Consider the following 20199-nt stretch of genomic DNA (forward strand, 5'->3'; position numbering starts at 1 on the left):
GACTCCATCCCTGTTTATTCTATCGCAAATTCAGCCATTAGTATTAATCTTGATTTTTTTGTTTTGCTAAGAAGTATAATTTGCATTTATTTCCCCCCAAAAACGTGTCCGTGGCCAAATGATCCTTTTAGGTAGTTTGATCTTGTGGTACAAATTCACAATTAATCACATTACCGAAGCCACACGCGGTGAACCTGGGGCCCCAGGGCAGTTGCACACTTTTACTGCATAAACAACTCACTATTGAATAGTACTGACTTCATTATCAATCTTGAGTCCATCTGCTAATTATATTGTAGAGGATACAGTAACCTGTTATTGTCATGTTTCCGAGTAAAAAGCCTCTGAGATTACAATAAATAACAGAATAAATTCATGAATATTTGAAAAGGGATCACACACAAACCTTCTCAGGTATCCGTTCATGTTCAGTTTGGACCGACGCTGCCCCCATGTGGAGGACCTGCTGCACTCCCATGATGTACAGGTGGATGGAAGTGGGGCCTGATGGAGATCAGGCTCATCAGGCTCCTGATCGGATTTATTGCATTTTTAAAAACTTCTCATATAAAAGAAAATCGTCATCACAGATACTGAGGTTTGTACTTGCAGAGTTTTTCAGGCTGATGGTAGAAAGCGTCAATACTGTTCAACCTCATGTAGAGTCTACGATCACTTCAGGTTCATGATGATTATGATTCAGCTGAACCCGAGTGTCTAAGTTTCACATCTCTCCTGTTCTAAGAGTACTGACTGCTGAAACACTGTCACCTGTTGTCCTGTTTTTAAAAGCTTTAAAACAAACTTCCAGGATGGAAACACAGCACTGAGGGAGCCTTCAGCTTATTTACCAGATATCTAAAGCAAAACGCACACAAGACGTCTGCAGAAAGTTAAATTAATTAACTCCTATCTCTAACTGCACTGCAATTTCTGTTTATAGTTTTATACAATTTTAGCTTATTTTAATCTTCTATTTTATCCTTTTAAAATCCTGTGTGTCGTTTTATATTCGCCCTGTGTGCCAGTGATATTTTGTAATGTCTTTTATGCCTTCTGTAAGGCGCCATACGAACATCCTGTCTTTCCAAAGAGGATATTAAACTTTCCCCATGTGATGTTTTGAAACTGCTGAATGAGTTTATGGACATTTAAGAAACTAACGTAGAACCGAGACGCTGATCGGACTGCTGATTATCTTTTATACATCAACAAAATATCCAAATAAAAACTTTTACATTTACTCACATGACACTTTCTACTTTTCTTGATGTTTGGGATTTGAGTGTCAAAATATCTTAAATAACCAACATACTGTATTCTTTATATTGTATTGAGCCTGTATTCATATCTACCCCTCACTGTATTTATATATTACCTCTCTGCACTACTGCTTAGTGCATTTCGTTGTCTCACTACTCTGTGCAATGACAATAAAGAATCCAATCTAATGCTAAAACTGCAGAAGAGCACGCATGTCAGACTGTATTTGGCAGTGGATTGGGTGGTGTTACACTAGGATATGATGGTGCAGCACAACTGCTCCACTATTTGAGGAAAACCCTGCACGTTGTAAACCACTCTGTGGCCTTCATGTTCACAACTGCTGCAAAAGTTTCTGACTAATTTTCTTTGTGACCTCCAGTACGAGAACATCTGCGATAACTGCCTGCAGCTCAGTGGTGAACGTACCATAACGACGCTTCTGAACCTCAAAGAAACATCAGAAACTCGATTTTGTTCTGTTCTTGTTGTTTTATTGGTGATAACTTGTTCCGTTACAGTTTCTGGAGAGCTAGTGTGTGTTATCATCTACCAACAGAGACATTCTCTCGGTGTCTTGCAGACGGAGGAGGCCAGGTTGTGGGCATTAAACAGGTTTTCTGAACACCTGAAGAAGTGGCCTAGTTACACACACTCACACACACACTCACATACTGACACACACACACTCGCACACAAACGGACACGGCAGCTAGGACGGTTAACAAGAGTGGAGGGTTTCTTCTTCAGAGGCGCGAGCAGAGAGACTTCAGGGGAGCTAAGTGCTGTCGCTGGCCAGCAGGGGGCGACAGTCACTGGGACAGGAAGTCCAGGGCGGTGTCTCGCTCCTCCACCAGCTCCGCCGCTGTGGCGTCCATCTTGGCGCGGGAGAAGTCGTTGATGGAGAGTCCGTCAACAAATTTCCAGGTCTTGTTCTGTGGGCGGCGACAGAGGGAAAGGTCAGAGGTCAAGCTTTTGATTTTGTGGTATTGCGTCCATTTCTGTGTGGGCTTCAAATACGCCTGCCACCGAATTGTGTCTCTCACTGTCTCTTCTTGATATTATAAGAAATAATTGACTCCTAAGCAACCCCCCCCCAAAATACAGTAGCAGATGATGAAATCTGCAGTAAAAAAGAAATTCATTCATGTTTTTAAACACCCACTGTGGACTGGTTCAAGTACAGCACCGTGACATCAGCGCCCCATGTTCTGGTGACTGGCAGCTGATTGGACGGACTCACCTTGATCTGGATGGGGAAGGAGTAGATGAGGTCCTCTGGGATGCCGTAGGAGTTTCCGCCAGCGTACACGCCCATGGAGATGAACTCACCCTGTCGGCAGGAAACAGCTTCAGTCAGGCTGAATTAACAACAACAACAACAACAACAACAACACTTCCTGCAGCAACTTCCCAACAGCGGCCTGCGGTCCACTTCCTGACCACAACCACGGGAAACCTGACACGGCCATAAGTTTTGTTTTCACTTTTATTTAATAAATTGTTTATTAATTTTGGAAAATAATAATAATAATATAATAACAGGAAGATTAGATTTTTTGCAGTTTTGCCTGTCCTTAATTTTTTTTTTCAAAAATAAAATGACATTAGCCTTTGTCAGCGGAGAGTTCTGATGTCCCATCATGCTCCAAATCCTGTTTCACAAGTCCCCCCCCCCAACAATCACACAATTAAAATACATGTCATCGTTTGGCACGGAATTAAAAAATTTGAATGAAACAGGCATCTTCAAATACAAAATATATGTTACGCCCCCCCAGAAAATGTTTCAGAAAGATTGCCTGCAGAAATGTAAAACTTAAAGACACCAAATCATCAGAATAACAAGGAAATGTGGTCAAAATGATGCAAAAACATCTAGAATCTTTCCTTTTGATAAAAGGCTGCAGCCATAAAAAGATTACCATGTTGGATGTGAATTTTGTAATAAAATAAGTTGCGAAATCACGTTTTTTTTTTTGAAGCTACTTCAGGGGAAACTGGAAAAAGGGAACACTGGTGTTCAGCAGGAACAGCCGACAGCTGACTGTTTATCAGTTTGTGAAAACTTGAAAACTTGTTTTGGCCACATGTTCCACTGTTCAGAACGTTCCCAGGCCTGGAGACGGGCCGTGCTAAAATGCTACAACTTTTCCAGGTCTGTGATTTTTTCCCCTTCTGACCGCCTGCGGCCTTCATCGCCGTCAGACTGAAAGCTTCAGAGCCGTGTCCTCGGTTTATCCCTCCGTCCACACTGACCTCCTTGGTGCCGAACCAGATGTCCCTCATGTGGTCGCAGATGGCCTTGGCAGCAGACATGGCGCTCGACAGCTTCCTGGCTTTGATGACGGCTGCACCGCGCTGCTGCACCGTCTGCGGGAGGAGGAAGAAGAAGAGGAGAAGGTTCGAAGAGAGGACAGAAAACAAGCTGGAAGATCTCGACATGGAAGGAAAACTTCTTTGCTGTCTAATTGAGGCAAAAATGACCCTAAAAATCTTTCAAATTAAAGAATTGTACTCAAGTGAACTCGAACGAGAACCAGCGAGCGCTCACAGAGATGAAGTCTCCTCTGAGCCAGGCTTCGTCCTTGACGGCGTCGTAGGCGGCCGTCTCGGTGCCGTGGACGTTGACCTTGGCGTGGTGGACGTCGGGGTACTGGGTGGAGGAGTGGTTCCCCCAGATGATGACGTTCTTCACTTTGTCGGAGGACACGCCGCAACGCATCGCCACCTGCAGGTGAGGCACAGATTTTGCAGCAGTACTCTTACTATTATTTTTATTCTTTTAAATTCAGCTCGTACAGATTTTAATCATTAACGTTTAACTATTAGATGCGGGATGGACCGACGCCACTCTGTACCTGGGAGCTGGCTCTGTTGTGGTCCAGTCGGGTCAGGCAGGAGAAGTTCTCTTTGGGGATGGATGGAGCAGACTTGGAGGCGATCAGACAGTTGGTGTTCGCCGGGTTTCCAACCACTAAAACCTGGTGTGAAAATCAAACACCTCTGTCAGACTGACGCGTCTCCGCTTTGTCAACCCATCACACAGGTGAGCAGCCAGGCGACAATATGGAGTCAACACACTGTTTTTGTAATGCTGAAATAAAGCAGTAAGAAACACCATCGCCGTCTGAGATGATTGTTACAAGAAATTTCTCAGACAAACTGAACAAATGACAGAGCATCACCCTCACAGGACTGCCTGTCTGACAGAAAACACTGGATGTCGATAAGTTTTCTTCAGCTCAACTCAAATAAAACTGAAATCCTTGTTATTGGGCCCCAACACATCACTAAACAAATACTGCCATCTGCTGGTAACCTGTCACAACATATCAAGCCTGTTGCAGGAAACCTCAGTGTCCTGTTTGATAGCAGTTTATGTTTTGAGCAACGTGTCACTGAGCTCGTCCAATCATGTTTCACCTCAGAAACAAAAATCCGATCTATTTTAAATCTTAGTGAAGCAGAAACTGTTGTGCGTGCTTTTATCTCCTCACGCCTCGATCACTGTAACGGCCCGTTCGCTCGTCTTAATGTAAAAACTGTGAAACGCCTGCAGACTGTACAGGACTCAGGACCGAGAGCTGCGACCACATCACACCTGGTTCAGCCTCTTTACATCAGCTCCCTGTTGGTTTCAGGATCGACTTTAAGATCTTGTTGATTACTTTTAAGGCTCTTCATGGCTCCAGACTGTATCTTAGACCTTGTAATCCCTTATGAACCTTCACGTAGTCTGAGATCTTCGGGCAGGGGTCTCCTGTCTGTTCCTGAGTCCAGGATGGAAACTAAGGGGGACAGAGCTTTGGCCATCAGGGCCCCGAGGATCTGGAACAACCTGCCCGAAGACATCAGGCTGTCTGAGTCAGAGTCTTCGTTTAAGTCTCGTCTCAAAACACATTTTTATCTGAAAGCAGATCCTGATTTTACCTGAACTGGCTGCTTATTTTATTGCTTTTGTGCATTTTATTTCTTAATATTTCGTCATTCACTGTGGTGTTTTATTTCTCTTGTTGTGAAGCACGTTGTACTTGATAAGTGCTCTATAAATAAAAAGTTTTATTATTTATTATTACAGCGACAGTGTAAGTGATATTTTGATGCGTCCTTCGTCTCAATGTGATCTAAACCTGATCATCTGTCTGAGATATTCAGATATAAGCCAATCAGTATCGCAGATTTGGGTTGAGGGTTGGAGCTACTGTTAGTTGTAGATACGAGGCTGAATATAGGTCATTTAGTTGATCTTTCGTAAAAGCAACCTGTTATAATAAACAGATTCAGAATCTGTAAATAGAAGGATTTGATTTCCTTGTTCAGATGCACATAAACCACAATTAAACCTGGATGTTCACTGCAGAAGTCTGAGATCTGAAGCTACTGGACACATTTCAGAGGCGGTGGCACACAGTGCAGAAGAAACTGTCACTGAAAAGCGATGAAAAGGTTATGAATCTGAAGAAAAAGCTGTTATACTCATTTAACTTATATAACACTGATGTAGTTTATAATAATTAACATTTTCTGATTAAAGAAAGCTAGAAACTAGCGTCTGAGCTGAACATCCTTGGAAGAGATCTTTGCACATATTGATCACAGTTGGAGAATCCAAACTGTCACAAGGAATTTTGACTATTTTACAGGTAAACTTTAGAGGAGAATATTTATTTTACTGCCTAAATGTTTTGGTTTCCCCCAAAATAAAGACACAACAGCTTTTTTAAAAGTGAAAACAGTTTCCAGTGTAAAAGCAGTTGAAAGGCCTCATGGGGTTCAACATCAGGCTGTTTTTTTGCCTCCACAGATTCTCCACACGTGAAGCTTTGACCTTTGACCTCTTTCGTCACACTGCCGCTGGGCCTCGTAGAGGACTTTGGGTCATTGGGGGCCCTCCTGCTGATCTACATACTATGGACTTTTTACACATTACAGTACGAACCTGTCCAGAAACACGAAGCTGCTGTAAGACGCAGAGTTAACGTGACAGCACAGAAACGGTCAGCTTCGTTAAAGGAAAGAGTTTTTTCTGGGGACACGAGACGCTGGATCGGCACTTTCATTTCCCTGTGTTTATCAGCTGTGGTCAGCTGGCTTCTTCTAAAGTTTTTCTAACAAAAACAGTACAACTACAATTCCCAGAAAGCCCTAAGGCAAAGTACAATAACCTTCTAGCACAATGGTTCCCAACAGATCGATCCATTCAGAGCGGATTCATCAATAAACAAATAAAATTAGGTTAAAAGAAACAAAATGGAGGACTGAAGCGTCACCTTCACGGTCTTCTTGGCGTACTTGTCCAGGGCGGATCCCTGCGTCTTGAAGATGGCCACGTTGGCCTTCAGCAGGTCCTTCCTCTCCATCCCCTCCTTCCTGGGCATGGAGCCCACCAAGATGGCGGCGTCGATGTCCTTGAAGCCCACCTCCACCTTGTCAGTGGGGATCACCTCTGGACACACACACACACACACACACGAAACACACGTATCACAACAACTGTAACATTACAGCCACAGACAAATGTAACACTCAAAACTAAAGAACAACTACTAGCGTTATTTGGCTTTTTTGTTCAGGTTGTTTGTTTAGCAAAGATTATAACAGCATCTGCAGATCTTTGGGGACGAAAGCATCGAACCTTGATGCTGCCTGAGACTGAAGCACTGTAGCACTGAGCATCGAAGACTTGTAGACTTGTGTGGCTGCTTTCACATTTGAGAACTGCGTTTGTTAAATGAATAAAAAGGGTTTCATAGAAAACGAATTTTTATATTTCTCATCCAAGTAACGTATCTAAAAAAGTATTGCTTCGGTGTACGTACTGAAACTCAGGCACTGCGTCAGCGCTAGTATCACACAACTGTTAGCCACTCAAGAGTTCTGCGACAGAAGAATAAATACAAAATACTTTTTGTAAATATTTTAGTATCAGTGGTAATATTTTATAAAAGGAAATTAAAAATGAAACTAAAGAATTTGAACAGTTTTCAGCTGTAAATGTAATCTCTTCTTAGCCTCTTTAATGTTCATTAATAGTTCAATTTCAACGATAACTGACATCAGAGTAAAGCAGTTTGCTGATAAAGCTGTGCGTCGTCTTCACCGTCAGTTCTAAAAATAGTTGACCTGAATGCAGAATTATGAATTTCATTTTTATTCCAGAAGATTTTCCTGAACGGAGACTCTTCAGCTGAACTAATATTTAAACTTTAAGGAGAAACTTATTTATTGACATTTATTAACTAGCTGAACTGAGGGATATCTTATCTGCTGTGTACAGATAACAGAGGGTGCCCTGCTATAGGGACATATTGATAACGATAAGGTGATGTATTGGTACCAATAAAAGGTACATTGATCTTTTAAACATCAACATCTGTGCCCCTCGACCTTCTCCGAGTTTCACAACTTTCACTCATGTGTTCTCTGGCTCGCTGCTGTTTCCTGCGGTTATTTAACATCCTCAGACCAGACTCTCCATTTGAAGCCGAAGGGTTTATTTCAGAGCAGAGTCTCCCAGATCAAGTCCTGCTGCCTCGGCTGATCCTGCCGATAACATGCGTTCGGTGTCTGGTTGTTAGAAGTAACCGTGCTGCCGTCGGACTGGACTTCAGCCAGGGTTCACCTCCCCTCCGCTCCGCTCCGCTCCGCTCGCTGCTGTCCCGCCACTGCTCTGATTGGCTACTGTGGTGCCTTAACCGCCAGCCAACCAGAGGCCTCATTTTAGACACTCCTTCCTCCTCCCCACAGCCGCACAGAGAGGAGGTTATGAAGGACAACACACACACACACACACACACACACACACACACACACACACAGTGTGTACTGCATTAAAATGTGCTCCAGATGGAACAAGACCAGTTCAGACAATTATGGCCGACAGCACACCGAGCTGCTGCAGTTCGTCCGTAGTTCTGACTGATGCAGCTTACTTTCAGCTGATAATGTTAGTTTAACATTTTTGTTCTCATCAGGGTGATAAAAAGAGAGGTAGCTGCACCCATGGGTACCGAGACTACAGGCACCACCTTCGTTCCTCATTAGAAGGTGACAGTACTTCCCCTCCACTGAACTGTCCCTTTTGTTTTAAGGGGAACGCGGACCGGTGGTGTATGACACGCGTCATAACACCCACGCCTGTTGTTTTCTCCGTAAGCTGACAGACACACGTCATCGCTGGCTGGAGGACGTCAGCTGGCTGGAGGACGTCAGCTGGCTGGAGGACGTCAGCTGGCTGGAGGACGTCAGCTGGCTGGAGGACGTCAGCTGGCTGGACGCACCGCTGTCCTGTCCCGAGCATTAACGCACGCCAACATTACCACATTCTGCAAATCCCAGCTGCTGTTCCTTGACTACTTCTTCTGCTTGTGCAGCGCATTCGGTGTGCGGCGCCGAAGTCAAATGATAGCGTGTGTTGTGCTGTAGTGTCTCATGACGATAACCTTGTATTTTTCCCCAGAGGAGAAGAAAACACTGAATATTTGTCTTCCCTCCAGTCTAAAAATATTGTCGGTGGTCAAACCTTCAGAAAAACTTATGCTTTTATTTTTATTTTAATCAAAAGGCCAGGTTAGGGTGTTGTTCAAACACACACTGTTGGCTCACCCCTCAGCAGTGGGAGGGCGCAGTCCTGCAGCTCCATGACGACTCCCTCCAGCACCGGCAGCATGGGGGGGATGTCCAGCAGGACCAAGATGATTGGCTGAAAAACGAGAGGGACAAGAAAGGTATCACCTGAAAATCAAACAGGCACAGTCAAAACATCTACAGGTATTGTTTTATTAAACAGAGCAGATCACAGCTGATAAAGACCCAAAACCTTTAAAATAACTTTCAAGGCCTCATCTGGCCGCACAAAGTCATGTTTTAAACTGTAAAATTGCCGCAGGATCGAGTTTGTCAAATCAAGGCCTGAAACTAATAAACGTCTCATTAAGAAAACCTCAATTTTAAAAAACTTATTTAACATTTCCAAACTTACAGAGTGGTGGCCGAGCATTTCTAGCAGACGTTATAAATCCTTTGGGAGGTTTCCCACATTTTTCATTACTTCAATATCAATTTTTCATGAATGCATTTGTACGGTGTAATTTTAAAAGGCAGCTTTTACAAATCAAATGCTGTCATTAGCTGTCTGATTTCTGTTATAATCTTTTTATTTAGTTTCCAAGACTACAGCATCGTTATTTTAATTTTCATAGCTTTACCACATATTGAATGGAATGATACAAATCGGAAAACAAATGCATAAACTCTACAACATTTCATGAATGGTGGAAACGCCGCTCAGAAGAGGGTTTAACACCAAACCCCTTTAAAAAAAATCTTGAATCTAGAATCTGGTCTAGCTTGACATTGAACGACATTCAGCTTAGTTTAAGAGTTTTTCTGAAGTACTTACAAGCATTATATCCATAAAGCTGCAAAGAAACTTAGAGAAGAGTTCAGTATTTCCAAGGATGGTGCAAACACTGATCCTTATTATGGTGCCTTCTATGGGCCAATCAGCTTGTTGGGCTTGACGCAGAAGTACGATATAGCCCATACAAGCAAAACATTTCTTAAAATATTCTGATATTCTTCCTTCTGTTTGAGGTCATCTGCAATATTTCCCCATTCCATCACTGATCAGGACATTTAAAATTCATGATGAGTCCATTATGTAACTAGTCAAGCCCCACACAGTGCAGCGCCCAGCTGTCTGAGCAGTGATCAGCTTCAGGGGGAAGGGAAGGGAAGGGAAGGGAAGGGGGGGCTCTGCTGCTGCTGCAGGTTATGTAACCAGAGTTCAGGCCCAGTCTTACCTGGTCCTTCCCGAACACATCTCCTTGGCGATGCTGTACAGCAGGGAGTAGGCAATCTGGCCAGCAGCGCCGGTCACCACAACACGGATTGGTTCAGTCTGGAGGAAAACAAACATGTTTGGTTCATGTGTGTCATTGACCTAGATAAGTAACAGAGAGGGAGAGCAGCAGTAACGTGCATTGTTGGTCTGAACTGGTTGGATCACTCACTGGGTTAGTTCAAATGACAAAGCCTGTATTTAACGGATGGGACCATCACAGGGAGGCTGCTATCAGTGACGACCCCTCCTGTGGAACTCTGCCCTTTGTACGAAGACTTATCACCTCCATCGAACTCCATTAAGAAAGTCGTGCAATGTAGAATGACCTTGCATACCGGCAAGGGCAGGTGCGACATTCAGTTTAATTTTAGACTTTTTCTTATGATCTGATGTCACTCTTTAATTCGGCATGCATAAAATCAACCGAGCGGCAGATAAACTTTTAGGACTTTTAAAACTTTTATGACACAACCCTAACGCTCTTCGCTGTTCGAAATAATGAAATAAAATAAAAAAAAGGTCAAACCAGTAGAATAAGAGGGAAATTTAGGTACGATAAATGATGCAGTGATTTATATACAAGCCGAAATGAAGGGCGGTTCCAGTGCTTTCAGAAATCGCCTTGCATCGTGTTTTACCTGGCTGCAACGTGTCTGACAAGCGAGGAATCGTTAAACCGCAAGGTTTGTGAACGGAGATTCAAACTGACACAGCTCCTCTCATGATTGGTTAACCCGACTGAATAAAAGAATGGGCCCATGATGTAACTTGACGCCGCATTAAAATGGAGGCAGACGTGTTCACGTACAGCGGACTATGTGTTAAAACTGCAGAGACAACTGTGCATGCACATGCAAACGTTTTTCACCTCAACCATCATCTCTAATCTGCGTGTTCAAACTGCGCAACGAACTGCGCATGACAGCTCTGCCCTTGCTTCTTTAATCATGAATTCGGCACCGTTAAAACCTCCATTAAACCACTTAAATTCATTTTTAGCAGATTCAATTATGACGCTGCCGCCGTCTTGCCAATGTCAACTATTAATGCATCATTTAGCACAGAGTTAAACTGTTTCCGTTTGACAGAGGACGTCTTTTACACCCTTTACGCCTCTACTATGAGAGCAAAAAGCAGCTAATAATGACCCATCTTACCATTTCGCTAACGGATGGAGGTGCTTGCAGTCTGCGGTGCCAGTTCTCCCCGCTCTGAGTCGGACTACACGGAAGGGTCACCTCTATCCTTGTACTGTAAAGTCAGGCGGTGAGACGACTCATCCCACACTCACTGCGGGACTTGTAGTCGTTTTATGGTACTAACACGGGCTTTTACAACCCAGCCGATTCGACGAGAGGAACTCATTCTCCCATGATGCAGCGCACTGGTCACACCGCACCCACCCACGCCATATAGGGCGGAGGATTTTTCTGAAAAGCGTCCTTTTTTTACTGAGATTCGGGAAGCTTTGCTTTGGCGGCACCTCGTGGCCGACAGCGGAACTGCACCGCTTGTCCTGCAGAATGACGCGCTGCCTCGAGCCTGTGATCCGCCCTGCCGCTGTTTTCCGTCAGTGTCCCACACACTGCAAAGCTCTTACTGACCAGTAAAATGTAAAAAAACAAAATATGTGTGAACCCCCTTCAAGATCTCCTTAAAAACCCTCAAGAATAACTGCAATCTCCTCAAAACCCTCTCAAGAACTTCCACATACCCCTTTAACGGTGCCTGTTATCAATCTCAGGATCCCTTGGATCTTTTGGAGCCCCATCACGAACTCCTGGGACTATAAAGGCCCCCTGGATCCTCCTTAAGAACCACACATCCTCTAGGAATCCCCTCAAGAACTTCTGGGATGCCTTGAATCCCATCAACAACCCATGGAACCCACTTGAAACCCCCTAAAACACATTGATAATCCCTCCACATCCTGAGGAACCAAAACCCCTCATGGACCTTCAAACCCTGGAAACACTGGAGCCCCTTAGGTACCCCCGAATCCACCTGGTGCGCCACTAGTAATCCCACAATGACTCTTAGAAAAGCCTTTTAAAAAAAACCTTAAGAACTGATGGAACCCAGTTACACTCGCTGAAACACATAAAGAAAGCCCAGGAACATCGCCAGGAACCAAAACTTCAAGGATGCTCCATGCAAACCCCTTGAACCCCCTGTAAGATTCCTGGAACTCCTTCGAAAGAACCTGGTGGGACCCTAAAAAAACTCAACCCAAACCTTCAGTGACCCTTGAAGCCTCCTCAGAAACTATTGCAACCAACTTACGGACCTGAACTATACTTGAGGATGCCTGGAACCTTCTCGTATACCACTGATACCTCCTCAAGGACCCTTGAATCCTGGTAACACTGGAGGTATCCCTGGACCCTGGAAACAACTCAAAGGCCGTTAGAACCCCATCAACAACAAAAAAAAAACGTTTGAAGAACACAAAGAACCCTGACCCCTTAAGGATCCCTTCAATCCTTCCAAAAACTTCAAGGATGCTCCTTACAAACCCCTTGAACCCCCTGTAAGATTCCTGGAACTCCTTCGAAAGAACCTGGTGGGACCCTAAAAACTCAACCCAAACCTTCAGTGACCCTTGAAGCCTCCTCAGAAACTATTGCAACCAACTTAAGGCCCTGAACTATACTTGAGGATGCCTGGAACCTTCTCGTATACCACTGATACCTCCTCAAGGACCCTTGAATCCTGGTAACACTGGAGGTATCCCTGGACCCTGGAAACAACTCAAAGGCCGTTAGAACCCCATCAACAACAAAAAAAAAACGTTTGAAGAACACAAAGAACCCTGACCCCTTAAGGATCCCTTCAATCCTTCCAAAAACTTCAAGGATGCTCCTTACAAACCCCTTGAACCCCCTGTAAGATTCCTGGAACTCCTCCGAAAGAACCTGGTGGGACCCTAAAAACTCAACCCAAACCTTCAGTGACCCTTGAAGCCTCCTCACTTAAGGACCTGAAATATACTTGAGGATGCCTGGAACCTCCTCAAGGACCACTGGAAACCCACAGGAGAATCCCTTGAACTCATAAAGGATCTCTGGAACCTCCTCAAATGTTCTTGCAATCCCCTCAATAATCCTTGGAGATTTTTCAAGAACCACTTAAAAAAAATCTCAAGGACCCTTTGAGCCAATCAAGAACCAACCAATCGACCCTCGCCGTCTTCAGCACGGTGGAACGTAACCAAGTACAAATCTGCGGTACTTGTACTCCACTCGAGTATTTCCATTTGATGCTACTTTACACTTCTACTGCACTACACTTATCTGACAGCATCAGTTGCGCTTCAGATCCAGATTTTATACGTCAAACGTGCGATCGGTTTGTAAAACGCGCGTTGTTATGGTAACAGCATGTCCTGTTGTTAAAACGAGCGCTACCATGACGACATTCAGATGCTGCTTGGACGACGATGAATCAGGAAGAAAACCGTAAAATAAATGTAAAACCTTTGCGCGATGAGTACTTTAAGTACAACTTGCTGCTAACACTTTTGTATTTTTAAGTAAGTGAGATTTTGAAAGCAGCGCTTTCACTTGTAACAGAGCATTTCTTCCATTGCTGATGACCTGAATGCTTCTTCCACCGCCGGTCTTCAGGAACCTGGGCGTCTTAAACCCCACCTTGAAAGCCTCGAGGAAAAAGTTTTCACGCTTGAGGCGGATAGACGCGCTGTGGATTATTTTAGTCCACAGTTCCTACAGCTCTGCTGGTCCGCTTGGTTTCCAGATGATCAAACTGTTGGAGCTCGTCAACGTGAGACGAAGTGAGTCACCGGGTCTTGTGAACCCCCTACAGCCAGAACCCGCGCCGCTTTACTCGGGGGACGGAGCGCGGTGACACCACCGGGTCCTGACAGCATCCCTCCGCTGCCCGCCGGCAGCTAAGCAGCTCCGCTCAGCGATCCTTGAAGTGACTTAAAGGCCCCATGAAGTGGATGTTGATACCGTGCGTTTCTAAGCGAATGTTCTGTGGTTACGTGCATTTTTGTGTGATTTTATACCAAAATCGTTTTCTTGCAACAAAATGTGACTGTATATTTTATGAATTTTAGATTATTATTATTTTTTTTTTTTAGATTGACGACACCGAGGTCGAGTCCTTTTCTGGTAAATTAGTTTTTTTTTAATGACGTGAGCAGGAGATTACCTTCTAATGTTTCACACGTTTCTGATACTTCTGCGACAAAATACTTTTACATTTGAGTCATTTTTTTTTTTTTTTTAGGCAAAAATAGTAAATCAAAATTATTATTGAAAATATATTATATTCCTCCAGCGGGATTACATTCCTGGCAGTTTGGAGACGGCTTTGACACAGACTGTCATGCAGGGAGATGAATAAAAGTCAAAAGTTTCTTCGGATTCGCTGAATTTGGACTCAGAACCTGAGTATTTATAAAATCCTGGCTATGGCCCCCAAAAACCTCCCATCATATAAAAACTGAAATTTCAAATCCAGAGTCCATGTGATTTACAAAAGGTATATCTAACCATGCAGAGTGTTGGTATTATTAGATTAGCAGATGTCTGCCACTGAGACTTCTGTTACAACCCCAACACAATGGAGGCAAACTGAACTCCGTCTGGATTGAAACCTTTCTTTCTAAAAACTAGTGAAAACAGTTATTCTGGGCGACTGTTTTCAAATCAGGGTCAAAGGTGAAAGGTCACTTGAGGTCAAGTTCACTCCCCAGACTACAGGAAGCGGCGGGGTTCGGTCGGGAGCTCGTTAAGTTGTCGTTCGGCCTCGCGGGAGGTGAGTCTGAGCCGAGCCGTCTGATCTGCTGACGTTTATGGAGCAGAACGGCAGAAAGGTCAGACGGCACCAAGATGGCGCGCTTTAACTGTCAAAATACGGTGCGACAATATGAATTTCTGTTAACTTTTCTTCGAATTTGACCGTTTTCAATCAAAAAACATGGCATTAGTTTTCCTCTTTTCTGAAACAAATTCATCTGAAACTGATTTTAGACCGTAAAGGGAAACTAAAACAGCAGATATTTACAACAGAGTCTCCCACCATACCTGTTCAGTAGGAGGGAAAACCTGGGACAGATTAACGCCTTTAAATGAAAAATCTATTTACACAAAGACAAATAATCAAACAATTTGAAATATTGAATTGTCCTGTTGCTGCTGTCAAGGTCGACTGTTAAGATGTTTCACGTTTTGTCTGAAGTTTTGTCAGTTTTTGTGCCAGGTCCTGCAGAAACGATGCCGTATCTCATTTCACCTTTATCTTTCATAGATGGAATAACAAAATAAACATAAACCCGAGCCTCTGTCGTCAGCATGATCTCCTCGTAAATTTGCGAAAAACAATGTGCTGAACCAGCACTGTCATCCTCGATCGCTTTAATCTTTTACCTAAGCCTTACCTAACTGCCCCAAACAGAACCAAAACCAAAAGTAAACAGGTGTGGAGTCAATTTCATTGTCATTTGATGAAAATAGAAACTCATAGTAATGTATGAAAATAGTAATGTTGAAAAATGAGGACGTCCCTTTTCATTGAAAATTATTTTTTAAATGCGATTTTGTAGTATACGTACGAACCGGAGTTAATGCCAAAATACCTCAGACCGTTTACGACACTGACTGCCCGATATCTGATACGTCATGAGTTAATAATTGTGGCCAAAAGTATGTGGACATCTCTACTTCTGGTCTGGGGCTGTTTTTCCTGGTTCGGGCCCCTTATGAGGGGAAACCTTAGTGCTACAGCATACGATGATATTTTAGACAATAGTGTTCTTCCAACTTTGTGGCCGCAGGTTAGTGAAGGGCCCTTCCTGTTCAACATGACGACGGCCCGGTGCACAAAGTCAGGTCTGTAAAGAGAGAGATTATTTTCCCATATTTGATGTGGAAGAACCGGGTCCCCTGACCTCGGCGTCATCCAGCACCCTGCAGCCAGGTACCAGCATCTCGCAGAAAGCCTTAACACAGGAGCCGAGGCCTTAGCGGCAGGTTAATGCTCGTAGTTTTAGAGCGACATGTTTACGAGCAGCTGGCGTGCTCAGGTGTCCACATACTTTTGTCAGCCAACTGCTACCTGAAAGGGAAAGAGCTCAGAATAAAAAGTGAAGGAGGAGTGGACGTGAGGGATGCACTTTCAGAGAGAGCAGAGACGGTATCGGTTTCAGCAAGGTGAGGTTTTCGGTTCTCCTCCAGCCTATCAAGGACACCGGCGGCCATGTTGGATCTGTGTGCTGTTTGCTGGGTTCAGTTTCTGCCTGGAGCTAAAACAGGAACTGGCCGTGGTGCTGATAATCTGCAGCCGGGACTGCCGCATCAAGGCAGCGGCCAAAACAGGAAGCAGAGCCGGAAGCCCGGTAACTCAGCCTTCAAAATTAAAGCGCAAACATTTTTGCTTTATTATAAGATATGAAAAGGACTTCTTGTGGAAACAACAGAATTTCATGTTTCATTTTTTAAACATTGGTACTTTGTTTTGCTCATCATATATATATATATAGTTTTCTACCTTTTATATAGTTTTATTAATGCTTTTTTTGTACTTTTAAGCTTAAAAGCACTCTTTTCTATGGTGTATTTCTTGAGCAATCTTTGACAGCATTTTCATCCAGGATAAATAAAGCTTTACCTTATCTTATTTCATCTATTCTTGTCTCAAAAAATTATTTTGTATATTATTTTTGTATATCAAGCCCTAGAGATTAATTAATGATGACTTTTCACTTCTACCACTACAACATTCTTTGAAACATTTACAACTTAAAAATGTTTTTAAAAGAGTGAAACTATCTATGTAGATAGGGTAAGAGCATCCTCTGCATATTCGTTTTTCCTGTGTTTTGCTATTATCCACGTTTACTAAAAGTTTCAAAAACTTTTAAAGCAGAGTACAAGACTGTCTGGTTTTGTTGAATGCTAAAATATTCTGGTTTCATTATGTTGTTGTACCTTTACATTCCAGACATTTGTTAAGCAGAGTTGATTGCCTTACTGTGAATGAACTTACCACTTTATGCTTTCATCCTTCATTTATATTAAAATGCATTTTTTTTTGTGTGTATTGTTTCTGACTTGCCGCAGTAAGTTAGCTATTTACGCGAAGGAAGAATCCCATGCCATACTCATAATTACATTATATAAAGACTATTATATACAAGCCTATTTCCAGCAGGAAAAACCACATGGAAAGTTAAAGAATGGCAAAAGTAAAAAGTAGCCTACTCTTGTAAAGTCAAAATTCAAAGTGTCAAAATGTTGTCATAATTAAGAGATAAGTCAAAATCTTTACTTTGTGAGACACTAAGTCATACTTTTGAGATAAATTATCAGATACAAAGTCAAAATTATGAGTTACCCAGACAGTTTTTAGATAAGTCTTTGACAAAGTCACAGTTTTGAGATATGAAGTAAATATTCAGACTTCATTGTGACTGTAAAAGTTATTATTTTACTTATCATGAATACTTTTATTAGTACTAACGTTTAAAGATCCCCCCCTCCCCCTCTTCCTGGGGTAAATGGGCTTCCGTAATATTAAGAGTTTGTAGTGAAAGCGATTTGTAGGCTGCTTACAGCTTGCATAAAACATAACAATCAAACCTATTCAGTGTTCGAATTTGGGTCTTTTATTTTGAAGGCCCTGACCGGATGTCCTGTTGTTTACTCTGACTGGCTTCACGTGGCCACTGAACAACTTGCCAAAGCTGCCAAGTGGAGACGACTCTCACTGAATTAATAATGACGGGGTCAGAAAAAAGACGCAACCTGCCTGCCGAGCTCCTTCCCCCCAACACGAAGGTGGTGCAGGCGGCCATTATCACACCTGAAGTCTAACGGGTAGAAACCAAACACAGGGGCTGTGTCCTCGCCAAGTCACCCATCTGTTCACCACTGCGGATAACTAAACGATGATCAGATACACCTAACTAACGCAGACATGTTTTTTTTTTTTTACTTAGTTTGGGAGGGAAAGGGAGTCTGTAAAGGCCAAGTTTAGCTCAAGAATGTGTCTTTAATGCTGCGTTCAAGGACGCACGGTCGGCTCCGTCCCCGGGCCAGCTATCATGCGCCGGTGCAGCTTTCGACTCACCTGCGAGGAAACCGCCCGCACCACGAGATACATGGAAGTCAGCAAAGTCAGCATGGTCCCGCCGGTGGTTTGTTGTCGTTCACTCACTGATAACTGACGTCCTCTAAAGCAGAAATGGCGGCTCCGACACGGTAACGATACCGGGAGAAAGACAGATAGATAGAGAGAGAGAGAGGGGGGGGGTGCGGGGGAGACAGGTAGACACCCACAGAGAAAGAGAGAAAGACAGGCAGGTGCGACCTGCCAGCGCTGCAGTTCGACTTTGACGGCTTCTTGTGCCACGGTTTCCCGGGACTCTCTCACACCTCCACCCTCCACCTATAGCCTACACACACACACACACACACAGACACACACACTGCTGCAGTCAGTCTAGTCCCTTAATACGATTTTGAGGACGTAAATAGCCGCAGACCGGACTGCTAAAGCTTTTCATGTGTGATCACAGGTGCACAGTGATAGTAATGATGGAAGCTATAATCCTGGAAAAATGCAAGGGAGTTCTGTGTGTAGGGTAGGTGACGTCGCTGCAGGGGGATGGGATATTATGGCTGCTCCAACACCCCAAAATGCATGTTTTAGGGGGTCACATGAGGACAGCGAGGACTGCTGCAGAGTAGGGGTGGTAACTGGGGAGTAGCGACTGGCTAGGCTACTGGGAGTGCTGGTGCAGAGTTTTCCGCCTCAGGACTCGTTAAAATGGATCAAATCAAAAGGCTCAGATTCTTCTTTAACATATTTATTTTTAGTCAGAACTACACACCGAAGCTTCAGTGGAATGATGATCATTTTCAGCATCAGTTAATCTGCAGATTGTTTTATTGATTCATTAATTAACTGTTTTGTCTATAAAATGTCTGAAAATAGTGAATAATTACAATTTTTCAGAATCTTCTTATACATATTTTCTTCCAATATAGCTATGAAATACAGCTACAGTCCCCAAATAGCCTGTTTTGTCCGACCAACAGCCCAAAACCCAAAGATATTCAGTTTACTATAACTTAAGACAAAGAAAAGCAGCACGTCCTCACAAATGAGAAGCTGGAACTAAGGATTGTTGATTGAAAACTGACTAATAGTTTTCAGCTGATTGACTAATCAAATAATTGACTTTAAGCTCCGAATGCCTCATCTTCTGTGTGTCAAATAATATTTCTGTATCAATAACACTGAGTTTGAGTCACTAAGGTCTGGGGCTAGGCGATATGGCACAACAATTCATCACTGATTTGTTTTAAATCAGTTGATTTATCAATACATATCACAATAAAAATCAATTCAGTATTTAGCCAATGTTTATCTTTGAAACATGGCGGGCAACATGGCGGCCTCCGCGGAAGGGGACCCGCTCCCTCTGTAGATATACAGGGCTGATTCTAAGGTAACGAAAACACAACGCTTCTTATTTTCAGGTGATTTATACACTAATGTAAACATACTTATGAATATTATATTCCATTTCTGCCGCCAGCTGAGGTTAATTAGTCTGGCGTTGCCAGGCTAGTCAAGTACAAGTCACTGAGGTCAAATACAAGTCGCTGAGGTGAAATACAAGTCGCTGAGGTGAAATACAAGTCACTGCAGGTCAAATACAAGTCACTGCAGGTCAAATACAAGTCGCTGAGGTGAAATACAAGTAACTGCAGGTCAAATACAAGTCACTGCAGGTCAAATACAAGTCGCTGAGGTGAAATACAAGTCCCTGAGGTCATATACAAGTCACTGCAGGTCAAATACAAGTCGCTGAGGTGAAATACAAGTCACTGACGTCAAATACAAGTCGCTGAGGTGAAATACAAGTCGCTGAGGTGAAATACAAGTCACTGAGGTCAAATACAAGTCGCTGAGGTGAAATACAAGTCACTGACGTCAAATACAAGTCCCTGAGGTCAAATACAAGTCACTGAGGTCAAATACAAGTCGCTGAGGTGAAATACAAGTCGCTGAGGTGAAATACAAGTCGCTGAGGTGAAATACAAGTCACTGAG

At 43.3% G+C, this 20199-nt stretch overlaps 1 protein-coding gene across 1 annotated transcript; it reads right to left on the reverse strand.

The window, feature by feature from the left end:
• Positions 1 to 1735: 1735 nt before the first annotated feature.
• Positions 1736 to 18277, reverse strand: LOC122873126 (malate dehydrogenase, cytoplasmic-like). Its single transcript, XM_044189488.1, is given in 10 exon segments — positions 1736 to 2198; positions 2507 to 2596; positions 3523 to 3636; positions 3818 to 3994; positions 4125 to 4247; positions 6537 to 6712; positions 8872 to 8968; positions 10071 to 10096; positions 10099 to 10168; positions 18209 to 18277. Coding segments are annotated over 10 exon segments (1050 nt in total). The 5' UTR covers positions 18263 to 18277; the 3' UTR covers positions 1736 to 2075.
• Positions 18278 to 20199: the final 1922 nt, after the last annotated feature.

Source organism: Siniperca chuatsi, linkage group LG3, assembly GCF_020085105.1.
Source record: "Siniperca chuatsi isolate FFG_IHB_CAS linkage group LG3, ASM2008510v1, whole genome shotgun sequence".
NCBI lineage: Eukaryota > Metazoa > Chordata > Actinopteri > Centrarchiformes > Sinipercidae > Siniperca > Siniperca chuatsi.